At 42.1% G+C, this 19,902-nt stretch overlaps 1 protein-coding gene across 5 annotated transcripts in view; it reads right to left on the bottom strand.

The window, feature by feature from the left end:
* The window catches only part of SEPTIN10 (septin 10), a 65,595-nt gene that overhangs the window by 3,640 nt on the left and 42,053 nt on the right, over nt 1-19,902 (bottom strand). For all 5 annotated transcript variants that reach the window (XM_069970985.1, XM_069970988.1, XM_069970987.1 and 2 more), the window contains 4 exons: nt 19,590-19,686; nt 16,404-16,572; nt 2,986-3,118; nt 1,685-1,869 (listed from right to left, as the gene is read on the bottom strand). In XM_069970985.1, coding sequence (XP_069827086.1) covers nt 1,685-1,869; nt 2,986-3,118; nt 16,404-16,572; nt 19,590-19,686 — 584 coding nt within the window. The remainder of the gene's footprint in view (nt 1-1,684; nt 1,870-2,985; nt 3,119-16,403; nt 16,573-19,589; nt 19,687-19,902) is intronic.

The raw sequence follows: 19,902 nt of genomic DNA on the forward strand, positions 1-19,902 counted from the left end.
ACCCGATACCTCAGGCTAGGTTCACACGTTAGGCTAGGTTTAGGCTAGGTTCAATGCGTTTTTGCATTCCGTATTTTTCATCCGTTTTTCATGAAAAACTGATTCATATGTGTGCATCCATTTTGATCTGTTTTTCCATTGACTTCCATTATTAAAAAAAAAAAAATGGATCGAAACGGATCCTTTTTTTTTTACGGACACAAAAGTAGTGTTGACACTACTTTTGTGTCCGTTAAAAAGAAAACGGATCTGTTTTTTTTAAATTTTTATAATGGAAGTCAATGGAAAAGCAGCTCAAAACAGAGGCACACAAATGTATCTGTTTTTTTCATCTGTTTTTCGCAAAAAACGGATGAAAAACACGTATAGCAAAAACACAGTGTGCACCTAGCCTTATACCATAACTATTGGTCATTCTAAGATGATGCAATATACCAGTTGATGATGCAATACTGATGATGCAAACTTTTCCTAGTATTGTATCTCTATGTCTATATCTTGAAAATTAGAGCCAAAATTTGAACATTAACATTAGTTAAGTTCAACTGTTTTCATGTCGGAACCTTTTTGTCTGTTGACCAGTGTTATCGGGCCGTATTATAGGCCCAGTAAATGAGCGCCGATCTAGCAGATCGACGCTCGTTTACAGTTGTTATCGGGCCCCTATCGGCCTGTCTGATAGTACCCTAAGGGAAGCATTGTGACCTACAAGTGGCTATGACCAGACATGCATTGTGGACAGACTTAGGGCCCTATTCCACCGGACGATTATCGTTTGCATAATAGTTAACGATTAACGATCTCAAACGACCGCTATTGCGAATGACCTGAAAACGTTCACTCATTTCCATGGAACGATAATCGTTACCTATGATCATAATTGCCAGGTCTTATAAAGCGATCAACGATTTCTCGTTCGGTCGTTAATCGTTAACTGCATTTCAACCGAACGATCGTTTAGATTCGAACGATTTAACGATAATCTGAACGATAATCGTCCAGTGGAATAGGGCCCTTATGATGATTGTCAGGTCGCTGTCACCTGTGGGTCCAAACAAAAACTTAGCTTACATTAGCTGCAGTGCAGCACAATTCATGGAGCATGACCAAGCGATCGTTGGCCCCTCATATTGTTGCCAAAGTTGCTGTGTAGTACCAGCCTCATTCAATAAAGGAAATTATTGGGGAGGCTTATTAGTTGTATCAGGAACAAGGACCTAAATATTGTAACTTGGCAATGTTATGCTACGTTTACACTGAGCCATAATTTACCCAATCGATCGTTTAACGATTTTGAAGCAACAATTTGGTTTTTATAATGATCAGCGTTTAGACAAATAAATTGTTAGAAAAATCGTTATTGCGATAGTTTTTAAGATCGCTTAAGCCCATCTCACACATCTTTGAAAGACTGTTAACACAAAGCTATCTGCGAAATTTTGGCGAACAATTTCTCGCTCATAGCTTGATCGTTCGCTGTGTTAACATGAGCTGATAATCACTGAAATGCGATCCTTATTGCGAAAATTCAAACGCTAATTGTTCATAGAAAACGCACCATTTGACTGGCCTGTCTACCATTTCCCAGTAGAAATAGTTTTATCCACTGAAATTTCAGACCCAGCCTCTCACTTTGCAGTGATTGGGGGCACAGACAGGTAACACTCTGGGTGACTGATCTTACGTTTTGCGGTCCTTTTTCAAGCTGGTGTTGGCAACACTTCCAAATGCTTGTCCTTGTAGGAGCTCTGTTGCCGCCTTACGTTTGTTAAATGCATTGATTTCCTCTTGTAACTCTTTCCTTTTGTCCTCCAGACTCGTTCGTTCATCATGATGATGTCTCTTCAGCTGCTCAAATCTGTTCTGTAGCTGTAGAAATGACACACGTCTCATCAGTGGGTACGCTTTCATAAAGTATATCCATATAAACACTAATATTTCATAGAACTAACAAAAAAAACACACTAACCAATGCTAATATTAAAGGGGTATTCCCCCCAATAGCTAACAAAATAAAATGCTCTCAAACCTAGCTAGTCTTACTCACCAAATCCCCCTGAGAATTTTGAGCCGTCTCCCGTCTTTCTAGCTGCTTCCGTCAGAAAAATCTGCCTGTGTAAACACACCCTAATATAACTTTGTAATGTGTGTTAATCAGCTGTCCGGAGCCATTACACCTCCAGGTTGGAATGTCTCTTTCCCTCCATTGGCTGGAACGCACCACATGGTTTCCAGCTTGCTCAGCCCTGCAGCTGAAGGGGATTGCAGCTAGCGGGAATTTTAAACGGCAATCCACTCAGGAGGGATGGTATATAAATCGGTCAGTGTTTTTTTTTTTTCTTGCTAGCGGCTAGTGTCATTTACCCCCTTTCCAACCCAATTTTTATACGGTTTCTAAGAAGAGAGTTCTGTTTCCCAAACTGAAGTAGATTTGCTTTGGCAATGCATTCACACACAAATGATATGCTGCAGAAAGCTCTGCAACTAAAAAATGTATTCCATGCACAAGAATGAGGTGGTTTCTGCAGTATGTGCATGGATGTCTGACAATCTCATGACAAGAAAAGACAGAAATTCCTGCATACACCCTGAGGCTATGTTCACACCATTAAAATGGCCATCATCTATCGGCAAATAACTTATTTTATAATATTGGCCGTTGCTTATATAATGACCAATAAAAATGGTTGTCATTTCAATGGTGTGTGAACACAGTCTGAAAATTAGACTGTATAGTGTAAATGGGCAAAATAAATCCTGAGCTTTCTGTGTATGTACTCAGTGCTTCATGTGATGGGGGTACGAGATCCTTGCTAAACGAAAGTATTCCTTTGTAGGCATTGCAGAAATTAATATTATTCTTTTATAGGCATTTATAGGCTACTGCTTGTCAGGTTATAGCTATGTCCAGATTTGCCCCAATTTTTCTGTGATGTCTAACAAAATAAAGTGAAGACCAAAAAGGGACAGGAATGGACGTTGTACCTCTCTCTCCGCTTCTTTCAATACGGTCTCCTTTTCTCTTACTCTCTGCACAAAGGTCTGTCTCATCTCTTCCTCCTTCCTCTGCAGTTCCTCAAAGAACTCTTGGCGCTTTGCTTCATAGGTTTCTTGCAAACTGAAGTACAAACAGAATACAGTGTAGATCAGAAAATATTAGACTGAGATTTCTCCTTTTTTAAATCCATTCCTGGTTTTGGCTTCCAAAATCTGTCAGATAAATCTGCCTGTGTAAACGCACCATTACTTTTTTCGGTGTCACATTATTGGAGATGTTTAGGGCCCTTTTACACAGAAAGATTATCTGCCAAAGATTTGAAGCCAAAACCAGGAACAGACTATAAACAGAGACCAGTTCATAAAGGAAAGCCTGAGATTTCTCCTCTTTTCAAATCAAGTCCTGGCTTTGGCTTCAAATCTTTGGCAGATAATCTGTCAGATAATCTTTCTGTGTAAAAGGGCCCTTAGTCAGTCTCACAGGTGTCAGTCATATTATTAGGGGAGTTTAGGGTCCATTTACACAGAAAGATTATCTGCCAAAGATTCAAAGCCAGAAACAGACTATAAACAGAGATCAGGTCATAAAGGGAAGCCTGAAATTTCTCCTCTTTTTAAATTCATTCCTTTGGCTTCAAATCTTTATCAGATAATCTGTCAGATAATCTTTCTGTGTAAATGGACCCATAGTCAGTCAGATAAGCATAATACATAAACAGAGGACCATTAATGGAGGTCAGGCAAAACATCATACAGCTAAAGATCCATGCAATTACCAGATAATAACAACTACAATGTATGCAATACAACCAGATACTTAGCTGTCTGTTGTACTGCGGAGATATTCAGATTTTGTAGACTTCAACCATTGACCCTGCATCAGGAGACTTCTGACATACCCAATTCAACAGGGTTAAAAGGGTTATCCAGCGCTACAAAAACATGGCCACTTTCCTCCAGAGACTCCTCCTGCAATTAAGCTCCATTCACTTCAATAGAAAGGAGTTACAGAACCCCACCCAAACTGGAGACAAGAGCAGTGTTGACTCTGGAAGAAAGTGGCCATGTTTTTGTAGCACTGAATAACCACTTTAAATATTTGAGGGAGAAACAGAAATGGTCAAAGCAATATAAAATGAAAGAATCAGCTACACACAGAGAGACTGCAGAGCTTCTTATTTTTATCAAACTGGTAAAGCCATTTGTAAAGTCCTGGATCTGATAACAGGAAATAGACTTTAACTGGTTTTATCTCCCAATGCATCAGCGGTAAGGTTAGACTTATGTGTGTATGTGTAGTTATCTGCACAACTGCTTTAGTTTTATTTCCATAAATATTGCAGTAAAAGATGGTATAACTCCACCCAAACTCTAGATGGCAGCATACACACACAGTAACAGACTCCCAGCTTCCTAGGCCAAATATTTTTGCAAATTCTCCTGATATGCTACTCTCCCTCCCATTATAGTCAGCTCATTGTTTAGGTTACTGGCCTCCACTCTGCTCTAAAGGCAATGGTCAGGCTGATACACACACATATATAAAGTGTAGATGTATATAGAGATATTGTATATACACTGTTTAATACATATAAATATGTATACTATAGCTATGTACAGTGGTACTTTGGTTTAAGAGTAACTTGGATTGAGAGTGCTTTGCAAGGAAAGCTCACAGTTTTTCTAAATTGTAACTTGGTTTAAGGGGATTGCTTTGGTTTAAGAGCTCCCTGTACTGGGGGGTGGGGGAAGGGTTTGCATAGCATGGTCTACAGCCCTTGTACTCTGGGGGGACAGGAATATGGGAGGTAATCTCTCCATAGCTGTAACCCCTCTCTCCCTGGACAGAGAATGCTGCTATACTATGCCCATATCTGTCCTGCTCAGTCCTTCATGCTCCCTGCAGTCTCTGTCAGCCCTTGTGTTTTCCAGGCTCTCCATTCCTGCTATAATGTGCCTGCACTTACACTCAGCTATACATACTGCTGCTATAATCTGCCTGCACTTACACTCAGCCATTCACACTGATGTATAGAAAAGTTTCTGTCTCTGTCCTCCTGCACAGCTCTGTGATTCTCACTTCCTGATTGGTTCATGCTGAACACCCCACCACCACCACCCAATTGCTGTCATGTGACCACACAGACCTCTGACAGCAGCCCTGCTTCTCTATTCTAGCCTGTTATACTATGCTACTGGAATATGGGGATCTCCAGCTCCATCCTGTATCTACAAACCGCTGCTGTGTTTTTATTTTATGCACCTACTATACATTATACTTCACATGCTGATACTATGCTGTACAGTAATACTTATAACTTATAATATAACATATTCAGCTGTTTCATTTGTTTTACATGTTATTCAGAATTTTAAAAAATCATTATTTTTGGTGTGGGGAACCAATTTTCTGCATTTCAATGATTTATTATAGGAAAATTTGCTTTGGATTAAGAGTGGATTTGTATTACAAGCACGGTCCTGGAACGAATTATGCTCGTAATCCAAGGCACCACTGTATATACCAAGCAGACAACTGCTTTTAGAGCAGAGCAGTGGTTAACAATGGGAGGGAATATTAGGCAGCAAGTTTGCTAAATAAATTACAAGCCCTACACATATAACTACATTGACTGAAATGGGAATACCCCTATAAAATAAGTCAATGTGTCTTTCAAAAATACAGTACACCAGAAAGTACTATTCTTTCTGACTCCAATATAATATGCAGCTTTACATGTATTTAGCTAATCGACAATACATTCTGAAATTCTACTCCTGTCTGATTCTCAACTGCAAACCAAGCAGTATCCAGCTGTAAGCATGCCACTAACAGACGGCATTGTGCTGCTATTCAGGCCAATACAAAAGCATTACTGAATGTGTGATTTTCAGCGGAAAGGGCCAGTAGCCGGAGGCTGCATCTGATGTTAACCCATCATCCTACTGATGTCTATTTTACATCAAGCCCCCTGTGATGACCAGTGTGATAATATATATTTAATATGCTCAAAAACATCTATAGATGTGTGAATAGAGCTTTGACTCTGGCTTGTAATGTAACTTACTGTATAACATCAGGCTTTCCTTACATGTCTGGTTAGTAAGGCTAGGTTCACACCAGTATTGGAGGCTCCACTGGGTGCCTGTCAAAGGTTCTGTCAGAAATAGCGGACAAAGTAGAGCGATAATATGTTAGATACCATGTTGGAAAGCTGAAAGTCAGTGGGGTCTGTTGGGTGTTGATCACTTTTAGCATGAAGGGTTCTAATGACAGAGCAGAACAATAAAAAATACAATGCAGGTGTGAACCCTGCCTAAATGATAAAAGAATAATTCAGTCATCCTTTTCTAAGAACAACGCATTGTGCAGTTTCTCTGTTATTTTATTTATAAATGTATAAATAAATTGACAACTGGGCGTCATCATTTCCTTTGTTGAGGGAGTGTGTCATACTGCCAGCGCTGATGCCTGTGTAGGGACACACATAGCTGCTAAAACCCAGTTCTTAAGTTACATATATTTTTCTAGTAAGAAACAGAGCAACACAGATCTGCACCAAAACTGCTATTTCATTGGGCACATCTCAGGCAGTCCTGGAAAAAAACTTCTCCCAGTTTCCCAGGACTGGATGCAGCTTTTCCCAGCAACCAGGGAGGAGCGGCACGGAGCGGCAGTCAGTTGGAAGTCAGCAGGCTGATGAGCAGATTGCAGAGATAACGAAGCACTTTGCTTCATTATGAGGCCATGTTCACACGACGTATGAGACCGGCTGCTCTGTGACAAGGCCAGTGTCAGAGAAGATCATCCCGACCGGTACTGCAGTACCAGCTGGATGATCCTCATTTCTGTTAAATTGGGATACAGGCACACCTCTGTGTGCCCGCATCCCGATTCACCGCTGCACACAATGGAGCGTGCGGCCAGAGCCATTGTGTGAACTGACAGGTTCTCTGCAGACGCTATTCAATGACTAGCGACCGCACAAAACCGAAACGTCAGTTTTTCGTGTGGCTGAATGGAATCCCAGTTGGAGCGTATACTATGTGTATACACTTCGGCCAGGATTCCATTCGTAAACATACAGCGTATCTTGTGCATAAATCACGGCCGTGATTTATGCAAAAGAAATGTGGTGTGAACATGGCCTTACTGTAAATTCACTCATCTCTAATTAAAACCCAAATAGATTAAAAAAAAAAAAACTCACTAAAAATAAAATTGCACACACAAAGTTGTAGTCACTTTGCTAGTAATAACCACACAATACAGCATTGAAGGAGGTAATACAGCCAAAACCCAGTGTACGTACAAGGCTAAATGTAAACATAGGGGGATAATCCCAGGTACTTACAAAGCCACAGACTTAAATTACTGTAATTTGTAGTGACATAATAATGTAAAATCCGCACTTGTGTGCAGCGCCATTTACTGAGCCTGCACCCCGCACCTTTCACTCAAGCTCCTATTTTGCTGCATGGTTTTTACATAGAAATTGACGCAGTTTCTTTGCCAGATACAATGTATATTTTGTATACTTTTTGTGTGAAAACACTAAAAGTTAACGTGTCACCTAGATTTTTTATACATTAGAACCAGGTATTAAAACACATTCTATTTTCATTTACATTATTATGGGGGCTGCCACCTCAGGAGTTTTTAACTGCACTTAGAGATATGCTTTATGACCAGAACGGATAGGCACAGACACAATAAACATCTCCAGATCCTATTGTTTGTATGGGGCTGCACTGTGCCCTCAGCATAGGTCATTCTACAGGGGAGGATGCTACTGTCTTCTCCATCTACTGGTGTCACCTTTCATTGTAATTCTGTACGGATCACTTTTTAGCACCCGTATCACAGGCAAAACAAAAAGTACCAGCCGTAAGTAGCAACATAAAATGGCACTTGTATGTTGCTATAGGCAAATCCCATCACTGTGTTACATCTGGATCCATACGGACACAGGCCACTATGGCTGCACAATAAAGTAATGTAATACATGGCCGTGTAGAGTGCAGCTGCTAGCTGGATCGCTATGTCAGGAATGCTACAAGAGTCCAGTAGGTGCATAGGTCACAACCATAAATCACATATGTCAGAGGAACATGTTATCAAGAATAATACAGACATCAGGGATAGCTGCATTATTGACAGTTTCATTGGACAGGATGATTTCGGCTTTATTTCAGCTGATTTGGAATAAGTTTATGCTTCCTACATGGTTCAGTTCATAATGAGTTAAATATAAGACCCAGTTATTACTGTTGTCTAGACAGGTGATTTATATCTAGGACAAAAAGGTACTTCATGAATGATGGATGTATGGTTTATGAATATTACAAAGTACCCCGAGGTCCAGACATTCATGTAACCGTATGCAGCTGTTCTCTCTTGTTATAAAATAAAGTGTAAACAGAGGAAACTATCTGAGAGATACACATCACGGAACAATAAACAATCTAAAGTGTAAAGCAACTAAAAGGAAGATAAAAAACAAGAAGAAAATGATTTAGTTAGTGCCGACAGTGTATGCCAAGCCTTCATCCGGCTGGAGGACAAAAACTGCACTGTATGAGGCGGCAGTGTTAAGGGAGGCTGGTGATGAGTAAACAGGATATAGGACCCATAAAGCCATCCTGAGAACTTCACTGCCCTGTTAAAATGCTTGGGAAGCAGATTGCCTGCAAAATAACCTAAAACCTACTTCCTAATGCAATGCACTGCAGGCAAGATCATTTCCTGGAGGAAGAAAAAAAAAGACATTTTACATAGTTACATAGCTACAACCTTATGTATGACTGTAGCTAGCTGTAGTATCACTCAACAGGGAAAGGATAACTCCTATTTACTTACAACACACTATATACATCAATATTTCTTCAATTAGCATTGGTTGCACGGAATGTTCTTTTTTTTTTTTTTTTAAACATGTACCATCACTAGTCACAAAGAAGTAGCTGCTGAAGTCACAAACATTAAGGGGGTTGGGCACTTTATAGTGAAATGACTCAGTGTACAGTATTAGTAAGTGTACTCACAGTCATTACTGACAGCAGCTCCCTGTGTACCTAATAGAGCTAAAATCAGACTCCCCTCCTCCAGGCTGGGCTGCCCTGCTCTGTGGTGAGTCTGTCCATAAGGTGACCGACATGAAGGAGCATGTGACCATGCCCCACCCCCAGTGTCCACCACTGAGCCTGTATATGCCTATGGAGGACACTCAGGGCAGAGCATGGTCACATGCTTCTCCATGTCAGCCATCTTATGGACAGACTCACCACAGAGCAGGACAGCCCAGCCTGGAGGAGGGGAGTGTGATTTTTGCTCTATAAAGGTACACAGGGAGCTGCTGTCAGTAAGTGCAGTGAGTACAATTACTAATACTGTACACTGAACAATGTTACTATAAAGTGGCCAACCCCTTTAAAAATGTGAAAACCTCCCAGGACACAAGGAAATGTGTAGGCATTACAATGTAGACTTTTGCTGAATACAATAGCATAGCTGACTACATGTTTGTATACAGCAAAATGAAACATAATGAAATGAAAACAGTGAAATAGAAACACAAAACGCAGTGTCAACCCAGCCTGCTCATATCTCATTTTATGCTTCTATCGGAGGTATAATTCAGGAGTATTCCCTGACCTATACTAACTCACCAAATAAACATTAGTTCTCCATTACTGTCCCGTGTTAAAGGCCATCGAATCAGCTCATTCTTTTGTCAATATAGATTATGCAGATATAAAATTCAAATGTTTACCCACAGCACATCTCCAATGCCAAAAAGGGACATGCTGTCAACAACAATGGAAGTGAAGCAATCGACCCTGCAGCCGCTAATCCCCCAATAATTGTCACCAATATATCGGGCAATAATCTGCCCATGTAAAAGGACCCTAAGTAAGAACCATGCCATGGACGAAACTAACCTGCTGATATGTCCCCTGAGATGATAAGAAAGATGGATTCTAACAATTTACCAAGCGAAAACATGACAGACAAGTTTATGGCCTGAATGTGACTGCAAGAGGATTTATTGCCTCTTCCAGAATCTGACCAATGAGTAATGGTATTCTGTATGATGCCTCTTACTTTCTTAGCAGGCTCCAATATTAAACTCTTCAAACCATTGCTAGTAGATAAAACAGGAAACCTAGTTGCTAGAAAAGATTTCCTGACCCTGGGACGTGATGATTTGTAATGCTTCAGTGCAATGGTTCAGCGTTACTGATAATCAGAGGATATGCCAGGAAATATACAGGGAATGCAGGCACTATGGAGGATACAGCTGGGGTTGTGAGCCAGCTTCTGGAAGTAATGACATAAAGCTATAGAGCATGTACAGACAATATACATCTCAGGACTAACAGAAAGGGTGCTACAAAGGTGAGTGGAGAGGGACACACCTGGCCAATAAACCGTGCAGGAAGTTGGCGCCATAGATCGCTATACTAAAAATGAAGGACCTGTCTGACTATGACACATTATCAGTGTTCCCCTATGGGGTAATGGTACCCCGACATTCATAAGACTTCTATGTGATAATCCCCCAACCAAAGGAGCTCTAACCTGTATGATCAATACAATACTGCACAGGCCCCCGGCATATCCTAACAATTGTGAGTGGTACTGTGTTTTTAACATTACTGTTACGTCATGTACACTGATAAAAGACAAAAAGATAGATGTACAAAAAAAATTGTACAGCTACTTGGCCAGCATCTGTGGAGTGCAAGAGTTACCAGTCCTTGTATCTCCAGAACTGCGCCAATGCAAGAGCCTACACGTATTAACATAACAACATTTAGCAAGCAGTTTGCGGTAAGAAATAGTCCTTTCTTGCCACATGGCAAACAATGCAACGTTTCAATCCATAGGATCTTTTTCAAGCGTTTACTGTATATAAGGAAGCGTTGTAGCATGCCAATAAATCATTTTCAGTGTATCACTAAAACCACTGTTGCCTGCTGCTCTGGAAATACCTAGGAGAAGGCAGTGCTTTTTGCCCTCCAGCAAGTGCCCTTTTACAATACCAATCGCTATTTATTTAGACTCTCACTTAGTCTATTTCCTTTTATTTGTTATATCCGCTTTTTTCTTTCTTTCCACATTGGCCTAAAGGGGTTGTCCAGCGGAAAAATTTTTCTTTCAAATCATCTGGGTGTCAAAAAGTTATATAGATTTGTAATTTACTTCTATTAAAAATCCCAAGTCTTCCGATACTTATTAGCTACTATATGTCCTGCAGGAAATGGTGTTTTCTTTTCAGTCTGACACGGTGCTCTCTGCTGACATCTCTGGCCGAGACAGGAACTGTCCAGAGCAGAAGAGGTTTTCCATGGGGATTCATAGAAAACCGAGAAAATGTTCCTGTCTCAACCAGTCAGGTTTCATGCCTGGCCCGTCCACTAGTGATAATGCAATGCTTGATGGGGTTTGGGCTTTGGCCTCACTAGATGCCTTTGACTCCATTGAATGGGGTTTTCTCCTGAAGGTTTTCGCAGATTTGGATTTGGCGACCAATTTATAAAATGGGTGGATATTATATACAAGCAGGCCCGCTTCTGCCATGAGGCGGAATGAGCCTTCCGCCTCAGGCGGCAGATTTTGCGGTCCGGCAGGGGGGCGGCATTATGTCCCCCCAGCGGTCATTTTTGTTAAAGGGAACCTGTCACCCCCTGTGCCGGGGTGACAGGTTCCCGACCCCCCGTTAGAGACCCCTATACTTACCTCATCGCGCCGGGTCCCGCTTCTGAAGATGGTCGGGTCCCGGAGATCTCAGCCGCCGCAGCTCGGCGCGCGCGCTGAGAGATGAGTCCAACACCCATAGAGAATGACAGGAGAGTCCAGCGCTCCGTCATTCTCTATGAGCGTTGGACTCATCTCTCAGCGCGCGCGATGAGGTAAGTATAGGGGTCTCTAACGGGGGGTCGGGAACCTGTCACCCCGGCACGGGGGGTGACAGGTTCCCTTTAAGTATCACTTAACAAAAATGACAGCGGCCGCTCACCTGTCCCGTCGCCCGTGCTCTCCACATCCCGTCAGGTCCTGCGATGTCACCCTGCAGCTGTCACGGACCTCCAGGCTGTGGTGAGTGCCCGGGGTTGGTGGGAGACACGCTGGGGTGATCGGGTCGTGCGGGGCTGCCCCGCACGACCCGATCACCCCACCCACTCACCACAGCCTGGAGGTCCGTGACAGCTGCAGGGTGACGTCGCGGGACCCGACGGGATGTGCAGACAGCGGAGAGCGCGGGCCGGCTGCGGCGTGGGACAGGTGAGCGGCTGGGGGGGGGGGATGCCGGCCACAACTCGGGGCGGCCGCCTGAGGTTTGCCTCAGGCGGCAGAAACCCCAGAATCGGCCCTGTATACAAGGCCCCTAAGGCTCAGGTTTTGGTGAACGGTATCAGCTCTGCCTCCTTTGCACTCGGGAGGGGGACGTGCCAGGGCTGCCCCCTGTCCCCTCTGCTGTTTGCAGTGGCAATAGAGACCCTGGCGCTTCTCATCCGACAAGATCCACAGGTACTTGGCATGATTATTGGAGAGCGAGAAGATAAAATAGGTTTATATGCCGATGATTTGATTCTTTTTATGACTAACCGAACCGCACCCTCCCGTATTTAATTTCCCTGATTAATAGATTTGGCACGTATTCGGGCCTTCGGATTAACCGGGATAAATTAGTTTTTATGTCCCTACAATCCCGCCCTTGGCCTGCCACATTTTGTTGCCTCCCCGTAGTCACCCAATTTAAATACTTAGGTATCCAGATTGTACACCTCCCAAGACCCTAAAATTTATGTGCTTCCCTTAATCCCGTATGTTAAAAACAAATTTAAAATTTGGAGTACTCTTCCCATAGCAATCCTGGGTTGTGCAAATTTAATTAAAATGATAATTCTTCCCAAGTGCCTATATATCCTTGAACACTCCCCTGTCCCAGTCCCCCATTCTTTCTTTAAAGAGCTCGCTTCTCTTCTGCCCACTTTTATTTGGGGCAATTCAAGATCCAAATTGAAATTGACCACTCTTCAAAGACCTAAAAATGAAGCAGGATATGCGTTGCCTGACATCCACCTATATTATTTAGCCGGACAGTTGATACAGCTAAAAACGTGGATCTTGTCGTATCCCCTCCCTAACTGTGAATACTACCTGGCCCATTATCTTGGATTACAGACATTATGACCATTGCTGGAGGAATTTTCTCGGTTGGGCAGAAATCTGCTCCCTCTGCACAGATTAGCCCGCCAGGTATGGGCCTCAGCTTACTAATTACACAACTTTAGAGGTATAATGGACGATATCCCTCTTTGGGACAATCCATCATTATCCCATTTGACCCAAGATCTTGATCCAGGGTTCTGAAAGACTCATGGGGTAAGATTACTGCGAGACATATATTCCCATGACGTACTCAAAACATATACTCAGTTACAGGAGGACTTCCAGCTACCCAGGGGTTCCTTCTTCCGGTACCTACAGGTCAGGCATGCCTACAGGTCAGGCATGAAATTTACCAATTTCAGAATATCCGTAAGGGTGAGTTCACATGTACCAGGATCTGCAGCAGATTTGATGGCGCAGATTTGATGGCCCAGAGTTACTTTGCATTGAATCTGCAGCTTCAAATTTGCACCATCAAATCTGCTGCAGATCCTGTACGTGTGAATGCAGCCTTAATCGGAGTTCTCAGGCCACGGGGACCGGGTGGAATGATATCCTCTTTATATACACACCTTATTACCCTAAAAGCCACTGCTTCTCCCCTCCCCGCGGAGGCATACTGGAAAGCACATATTTCAACAATGACTAAGGAAGACTGGTGCGATATCCTCAGCTCTCACACCTTAGTCTCCCCAGCCGCCACTCACAAAATGACTCAGCTGTATACTATACATTATAGCTATATCACCCCAGTAAGACTGTTCAAGATGGGAAGGCTCCCTACTGATGAGTGCCATAGGTGCCATGCCCCAAGGGCAGACTTTTGGCACTTAATGTGGCAATGCCCCTACATAGCATCATTTTTGAATGAGGTGGTGACCCTTTTAAAAGAAATAGTCCTTAGAACTGTACGTGTGTCTGTTCGGGTTGTTATCAGAGGAACTATGGTCTCACCATGAACGTATCTTTCTGAGAGAGGTGCTCTTTCTTGCTAGGAAGACCATCGCTCTCCGTTGGATGGACCCTCGCCCCCCAACTTTGTCCAAGTGGAAGAAAGTGGTTAATCTTATAGTCCCTTATGAAAAGGTGGTATATAAAAGTAGGGGCCACTTGAAAAAATTTGAAAAAGGTATGGGGGGAGTGGTGCAACCATCTTCTAACCTCTTACACGGTACAAGGGTTTAGAAATCTTAGAGACTCACTTATGCCCTAAGCCGCTAATGTATATATTTGGACTCGTGTCTTATGTTTGGTCAGTCAAACAGCCATACCAGCTTGTGAGGGTTGAATACTTGTTTTGTTTTTGTTTTTTTTTTTCTGTTCAACTGCTGCTAGCTTTTGATGTGTTCTTCATTTATTGCTGCTTTATCTTGGGACACTTTAGTTCTTTGTAATTGTCTTGATTATCGAGCTGCGTTTTCTGTGTTTAGTTCTTGAAATGTGTAGAGTCGTGAAGTAACCTTCTCTGCACAAAATTCAATAAAACGAATAAAAAAAGAAAAAAAACAAGTTTCTGTCTCAGCCAGAGATGTCAGCAGAGAGCAGTGTTAGACTGAAAATAAAAACATTTCCTGCAGGACATACAGCAGCTAATAAGTAAGGGAAGACTTGAGATGTTTGTAATAGAAGTAAATTACAAATCTATATAACCTTCCGATATCAGTTGATTTGAAAGAAAAAGATTTTCACTGGACAACCCCTTTAAGCTGAGCACCAGAGTAATTTAGTCTATAATGTGTTTGCATTTGTGCCGTTCTTTAGTCTGACATCGACTTCCCGCACCAGCATTCCAGCCGAAGCTGATTCAACTGAATAGCGTAAGAAACAGCTGTGCAAGCAACAGGTGCGGGGTGAGAACTCAAGCACTGCTACAATAGGAAACACTAAGACAGCATAGATGTGGGCTCCAAGACAAGCTAATCTTCATATATTCCATTACATAGTGCTCTACTCTCAAAATAGATTCATCCACAAATTATAGCGCTATGGGCCAGTTCACACTAAGGCTAGGTTCCCGCTGCGTTTTTAGCATCCGTTTAACAGATCCATTTTTTGCAAAAAACGGATGCATTTGTGTGCATCCATTTTGATCCGTTTTTCCATTATAAAAAAAAAAAGAATCAAAACTAATGCGTTTTTTTGACGCACAATAAAGTACTGTTGACACTACTTTTTTTGACCGTTAAAAAAAAGGGATCCGTTAAACGGATGCTGAAAACGCAGTGTGAACCCAGCCTAAGTAATTAGTGTGAACTGGCCCTAAAAGTGTGATAATGTATTCTGTGTAAAGGACTCCCCGGTAAAGTGGATCTCCAGGCTGGAGAGGATTTCCTACCAAAGCAGCAACAGTACATTCATTAGATATGATATCACGTCTGATGGGTGAGAGTCTGACCTTTAGTCTGACCAGTGACAACAAGAACAAATGGGTCATGGCTGCTTTAGATTTCTCCTGATGCATTATTTGGTTCGAAATTACAACACAGTGTCATTAAAGTGAAGTTTGCTTTGTTGCAAATTTAATATTGTGCAATATTTGCACATCACAGATAAATGTAATCCAATAGTATACAGCTATACATCTGATATAGTATATATCAGTTCCTGGCTGCTTAGTTTTAAAACCGGATCACGCAGGCTATTCTTACTGATGCAATTTCTTAATATTTTATGTAGGGCACAACCACACCAGAATTACCCTTTAACAATGTGATTCAGATAGTTAGAAGAGAAGGTATAAAGGCAGCCATGGACATATCAATGTGACTGCTCAATAAGGGATCAGTCAATGTACACACTTGGCATATTGGATGTTAACAGCAGGTTACCACCTTAAAGCCACTCAGAGATATATACTGGATAGATAACTAGGAGACTTTTATTTGTCACAGAGTGATTTTATTTCTGACAAGCACAATCATGACCCTAATAAGCTGAAGAAATGTTTTACAAGGAAGCTGTCTGGGATCATCCAATATAATTATTGAAGGAAATAAGTGGCAACTATAAAAGTGGATTTTTTTTTTAGTTCTGAACACAGTGTATCAGTAGAAAAGGAACAGAATATGAATGCCATGCTCTCTTTCTTTTCTTATATTGGATGACTTAGAATAAAGACAAATACTGGCTTTAGATCTTCTAATGCTGAGATACAAAATAAGCATTTAATAATATTTTGTGATTCTATATAAAAAAACATGATGAGAATTCCATGAAAGATGCCTACCTTACTGGCTTATCTCCAGGACCCATATCTTGAAATCCCATTTCCTCCAACTTGCAGCGGCGGTATAGTTCATAATGCTTGCTGTGAGTCTGTTCCCTCAGGTCCTCCATGTTAGTGCAAATCAACATTTCACGCAGCTTTACAAAATCACAGTGGTTCTCGTTTTCCACTAGTAAGAAAATGGCAATATGATTAGTAATGTAACCTCAGTGCACCCATCCTCTTCTTTTTCTTAAAGGGGTAGTGCAGCGCTAAACTTTAATTTACAAAATAACACACATTATAAAGTCATACAACTTTGTAAGGTGTGTTATGTATGTGAATGGCTCCCTTCCCCGTGTGTGTGTCCCCCCCCCCATGCTAGACCCGGAAGTGTGGTGCATTATACTTACCGCATTCGTGTCAACCCCCGGCCTCCATCTTGTGACAATGAAGTCATCTTCGGGAGGCCGGCCGGACCGCTCGAGCCGTCCCTCAGGACGGCCCCCCTCTGGAGCTTTATCAGCTGCTCAGCCGCGATTGGCTGAGCACAGTTATGCTCAGCCAATCCTGGCTGAGCAGCTGATGACGCGCCAAAGGGGGGCCCGGCCTGAGGGATGGCTGGAGCGGTCAACACGAATGCGGCAAGTATAATGCAGGGAACACAGGAAAGGGGGCCATTCACATACATAACACACATTACAAAGTTGTATAATGGTGCGTTTACACAGGCAGATTTATCTGTCAGATTTTTGAAGCCGAAGCCAGGAACAGACCATAAACAGGGAATGGGTCATAAAGGAAAGACTGAGATTTCTCCCTTTTTCAAATCCATTCCGGGGTTTGGCTTCCAAAATCTGTCAGATAAATCTCTCTGTGTAAATGCACCATAAGGCTGGGTTCACACTACGTATATTTCAGTCAGTATTGTGGTCCTCATATTGCAACCAAAACCAGGAGTGGATTAAAAACACAGAAAGGATCTGTCCACACAATGTTGAAATTGAGTGGATGGCCGCCATATAACAGTAAATAACGGCCATTATTTCAATACAACAGCCGTTGTTTTAAAATAACAGCAAATATTTGCCATTAAATGGTGGCCATCCACTCAATTTCAACATTGTGTGAACGGAGCCTTTCTGTGTTTTCAATCCACTCCTGGTTTTGGTTGCAATATGAGGACCACAATACTGACTGAAATATACGTAGTGTGAACCCAGCCTAACTTTGTAATGTGTGTTATTTTGTGAATAAATGTTCAGCGCCGCACTACCCCTTTAACCTTCCCAAGACGTTAGGATATAATGTTTTTTTTGTTTTCCATCACTATGTTTGGAGTACCAGGATTGGAGTTATCACTGATTCCAGCTGCTGCAGGAGAGTCAGCTGTATGCTGTGACAACTGATGCCCGCTGCTCACGGTGGGTGCACAGCTCCTATGCCCCTGCTATTTCCAATCTGTGTAGTTAAAGGGGCACTGTCACTGAAAAATACAGCATCAGCAGTGTTAGTGTCACTGTGCGTGATCTGTGGTGTGCGGCAGCATGGCTTTATACAAGACTGCAAGACTTTGTGCAGAACTGAGGTACCAGTGTGTGTGTGTGTATGGGTGTGTGCGCGTGTGTATGTATATAAATATATATCTCCCACATGTTACATTAAAGGCTATGGACACCTTTTAAGAGCATTTTTTTTGTAACTTTTGCTTATTATTGTTTACTCATTTTGTTTCTTTCATAGTGTTGTGATGCTTTACAGGGCACCAGCAAGTTTATATTTTTTTGTTGTTGCAGAAGATGGCTACATAAGTCAGTTTTCATACTCTTTTCAAAGCATTGTCCAAATGTCAAATATCCCTTGAATGCAGGTAAAACCCTCTAAACAGATAACAGTAAGTGTTTGCCTGTTTACCTTATATAACCTTCCAAGGACATAGTATTGTATGGAAAATCATTAGTCTGTGACGCACGTTAAATTACACAAGATAATTATCAGCTTTTACCTTCCAAACCAAAACCAGTCCTCTAGCTGTGTGGATTCTATGGAAGACTCCTCTTATTAGAGTAGCAGACTGAGTTTAATGCAAATTATATAATGGGGAACTATCAGCAGGTTAGACGAATCTGACCTGTTGATATGTCCCTAATGCAAACAAGATGCCAAGGAGGAAGGTATGTCTCTTACCCTTCTCCTCGGTGCCGTTCCGGTGCAGTCGTGTGGTCCGGTGAGAGTGTTAGGAGCACTGCCCGTCCCCATAGTGCGGATCTGGCCCACCCCCAGCCCTCCCGCTCCATTCACTATCATTAGAAAGGGATGGGCCGTCTGGGGGCGGATCGGCACTATGGGGGCGGGCAGTGCTCCTAACAGGTGCCCCAGTGCTCCTAATGGTCTCAGCGGTTGGTGGCGCACACGACTAACTGCATCGGAACGGCGCTGAGAATGGCTCCTCCTGTGCAATAGGGACATATTAGCAGGTTAGATTTGTCTAACCTGCTGATAGTTCCCCTTTAACTACTCTTCAACACATGATATCTCCAAATATACAATTAGGACGTTCATCCACACTGTATACATGTTGACTTCTTTGGTAATGCTACAGCCTGGTGTTGAACTGTATTTTCTACAGCGACACTGAAATTACTGGAATATGTATGAAGTAAAGAGAACAGCTGCCAATAATGGGACTCTGTTCTTTGCATCAGAAATACAGTATATGGCTGTCTTTTGAGAGTTGCATTTTTCCATAAGCTCATGACACAAGCATGTCTATGCCTGATGGTCGTATGCTATTGTAGCAAATACCAGGAAGCTTCCGGCTACTCTTTCTCCTCTGTCTATTGATTGTTAAGGCAGTTGCAATAAGCAATAGATCCTGATTGCTAAGAAGTAAGAGTTTTGGGTGATGATCCATTGGTCAGACTCTCTTTAAAAGATCCTTGACTTTTGCATTTCTTCACCAATTATATCTATCTAGTAGTTGCTTTTGCATTCATTCCTTAGGTATTTTTTTGATTCCTCTTTGTCTTATCTTGATATATGTATTTGGATGCAGGAACAATTGGGGCAGATACGGCTAGCATCACACTGGCATTTACACTGGCATTAAATCTTTTCTAAATTGAATGTGATGTCATCTAAACCTTTGTAAAAGTTGAACTTATCCTTTACTTAGTAACTACCAAGCATTAAGGCAAGTTTCTTTACCTTGCACAATACCCCATGGATACTGCCGGGCTTTGACCATTTTGTTTCCAATTTTAATTTCCTCCATACTCCCCACCACTGCAAATGGAAGCTGTGTCTAAAGTAAGCAAAAAAAAAAAAAATTATTACTTTAAAGTCACCTCAAGCGCTCATACATCTAGACCATTCTGTATCTGGACATACTGATTACAATAATGTCTACTAAACCTGTTAACTTGTCAAAATGCCTCATCCTTACATTCTTAGGGGAGATAAGCTGCCAGAGGTGTCTGGCATTGTCTTTCAAGCCAAGAATGAATGTGTATGGGGGGTG

The sequence above is a fragment of the Dendropsophus ebraccatus genome, chromosome 5, assembly GCF_027789765.1.
Source record: "Dendropsophus ebraccatus isolate aDenEbr1 chromosome 5, aDenEbr1.pat, whole genome shotgun sequence".
Classification (NCBI taxonomy): Eukaryota; Metazoa; Chordata; class Amphibia; order Anura; family Hylidae; genus Dendropsophus; species Dendropsophus ebraccatus.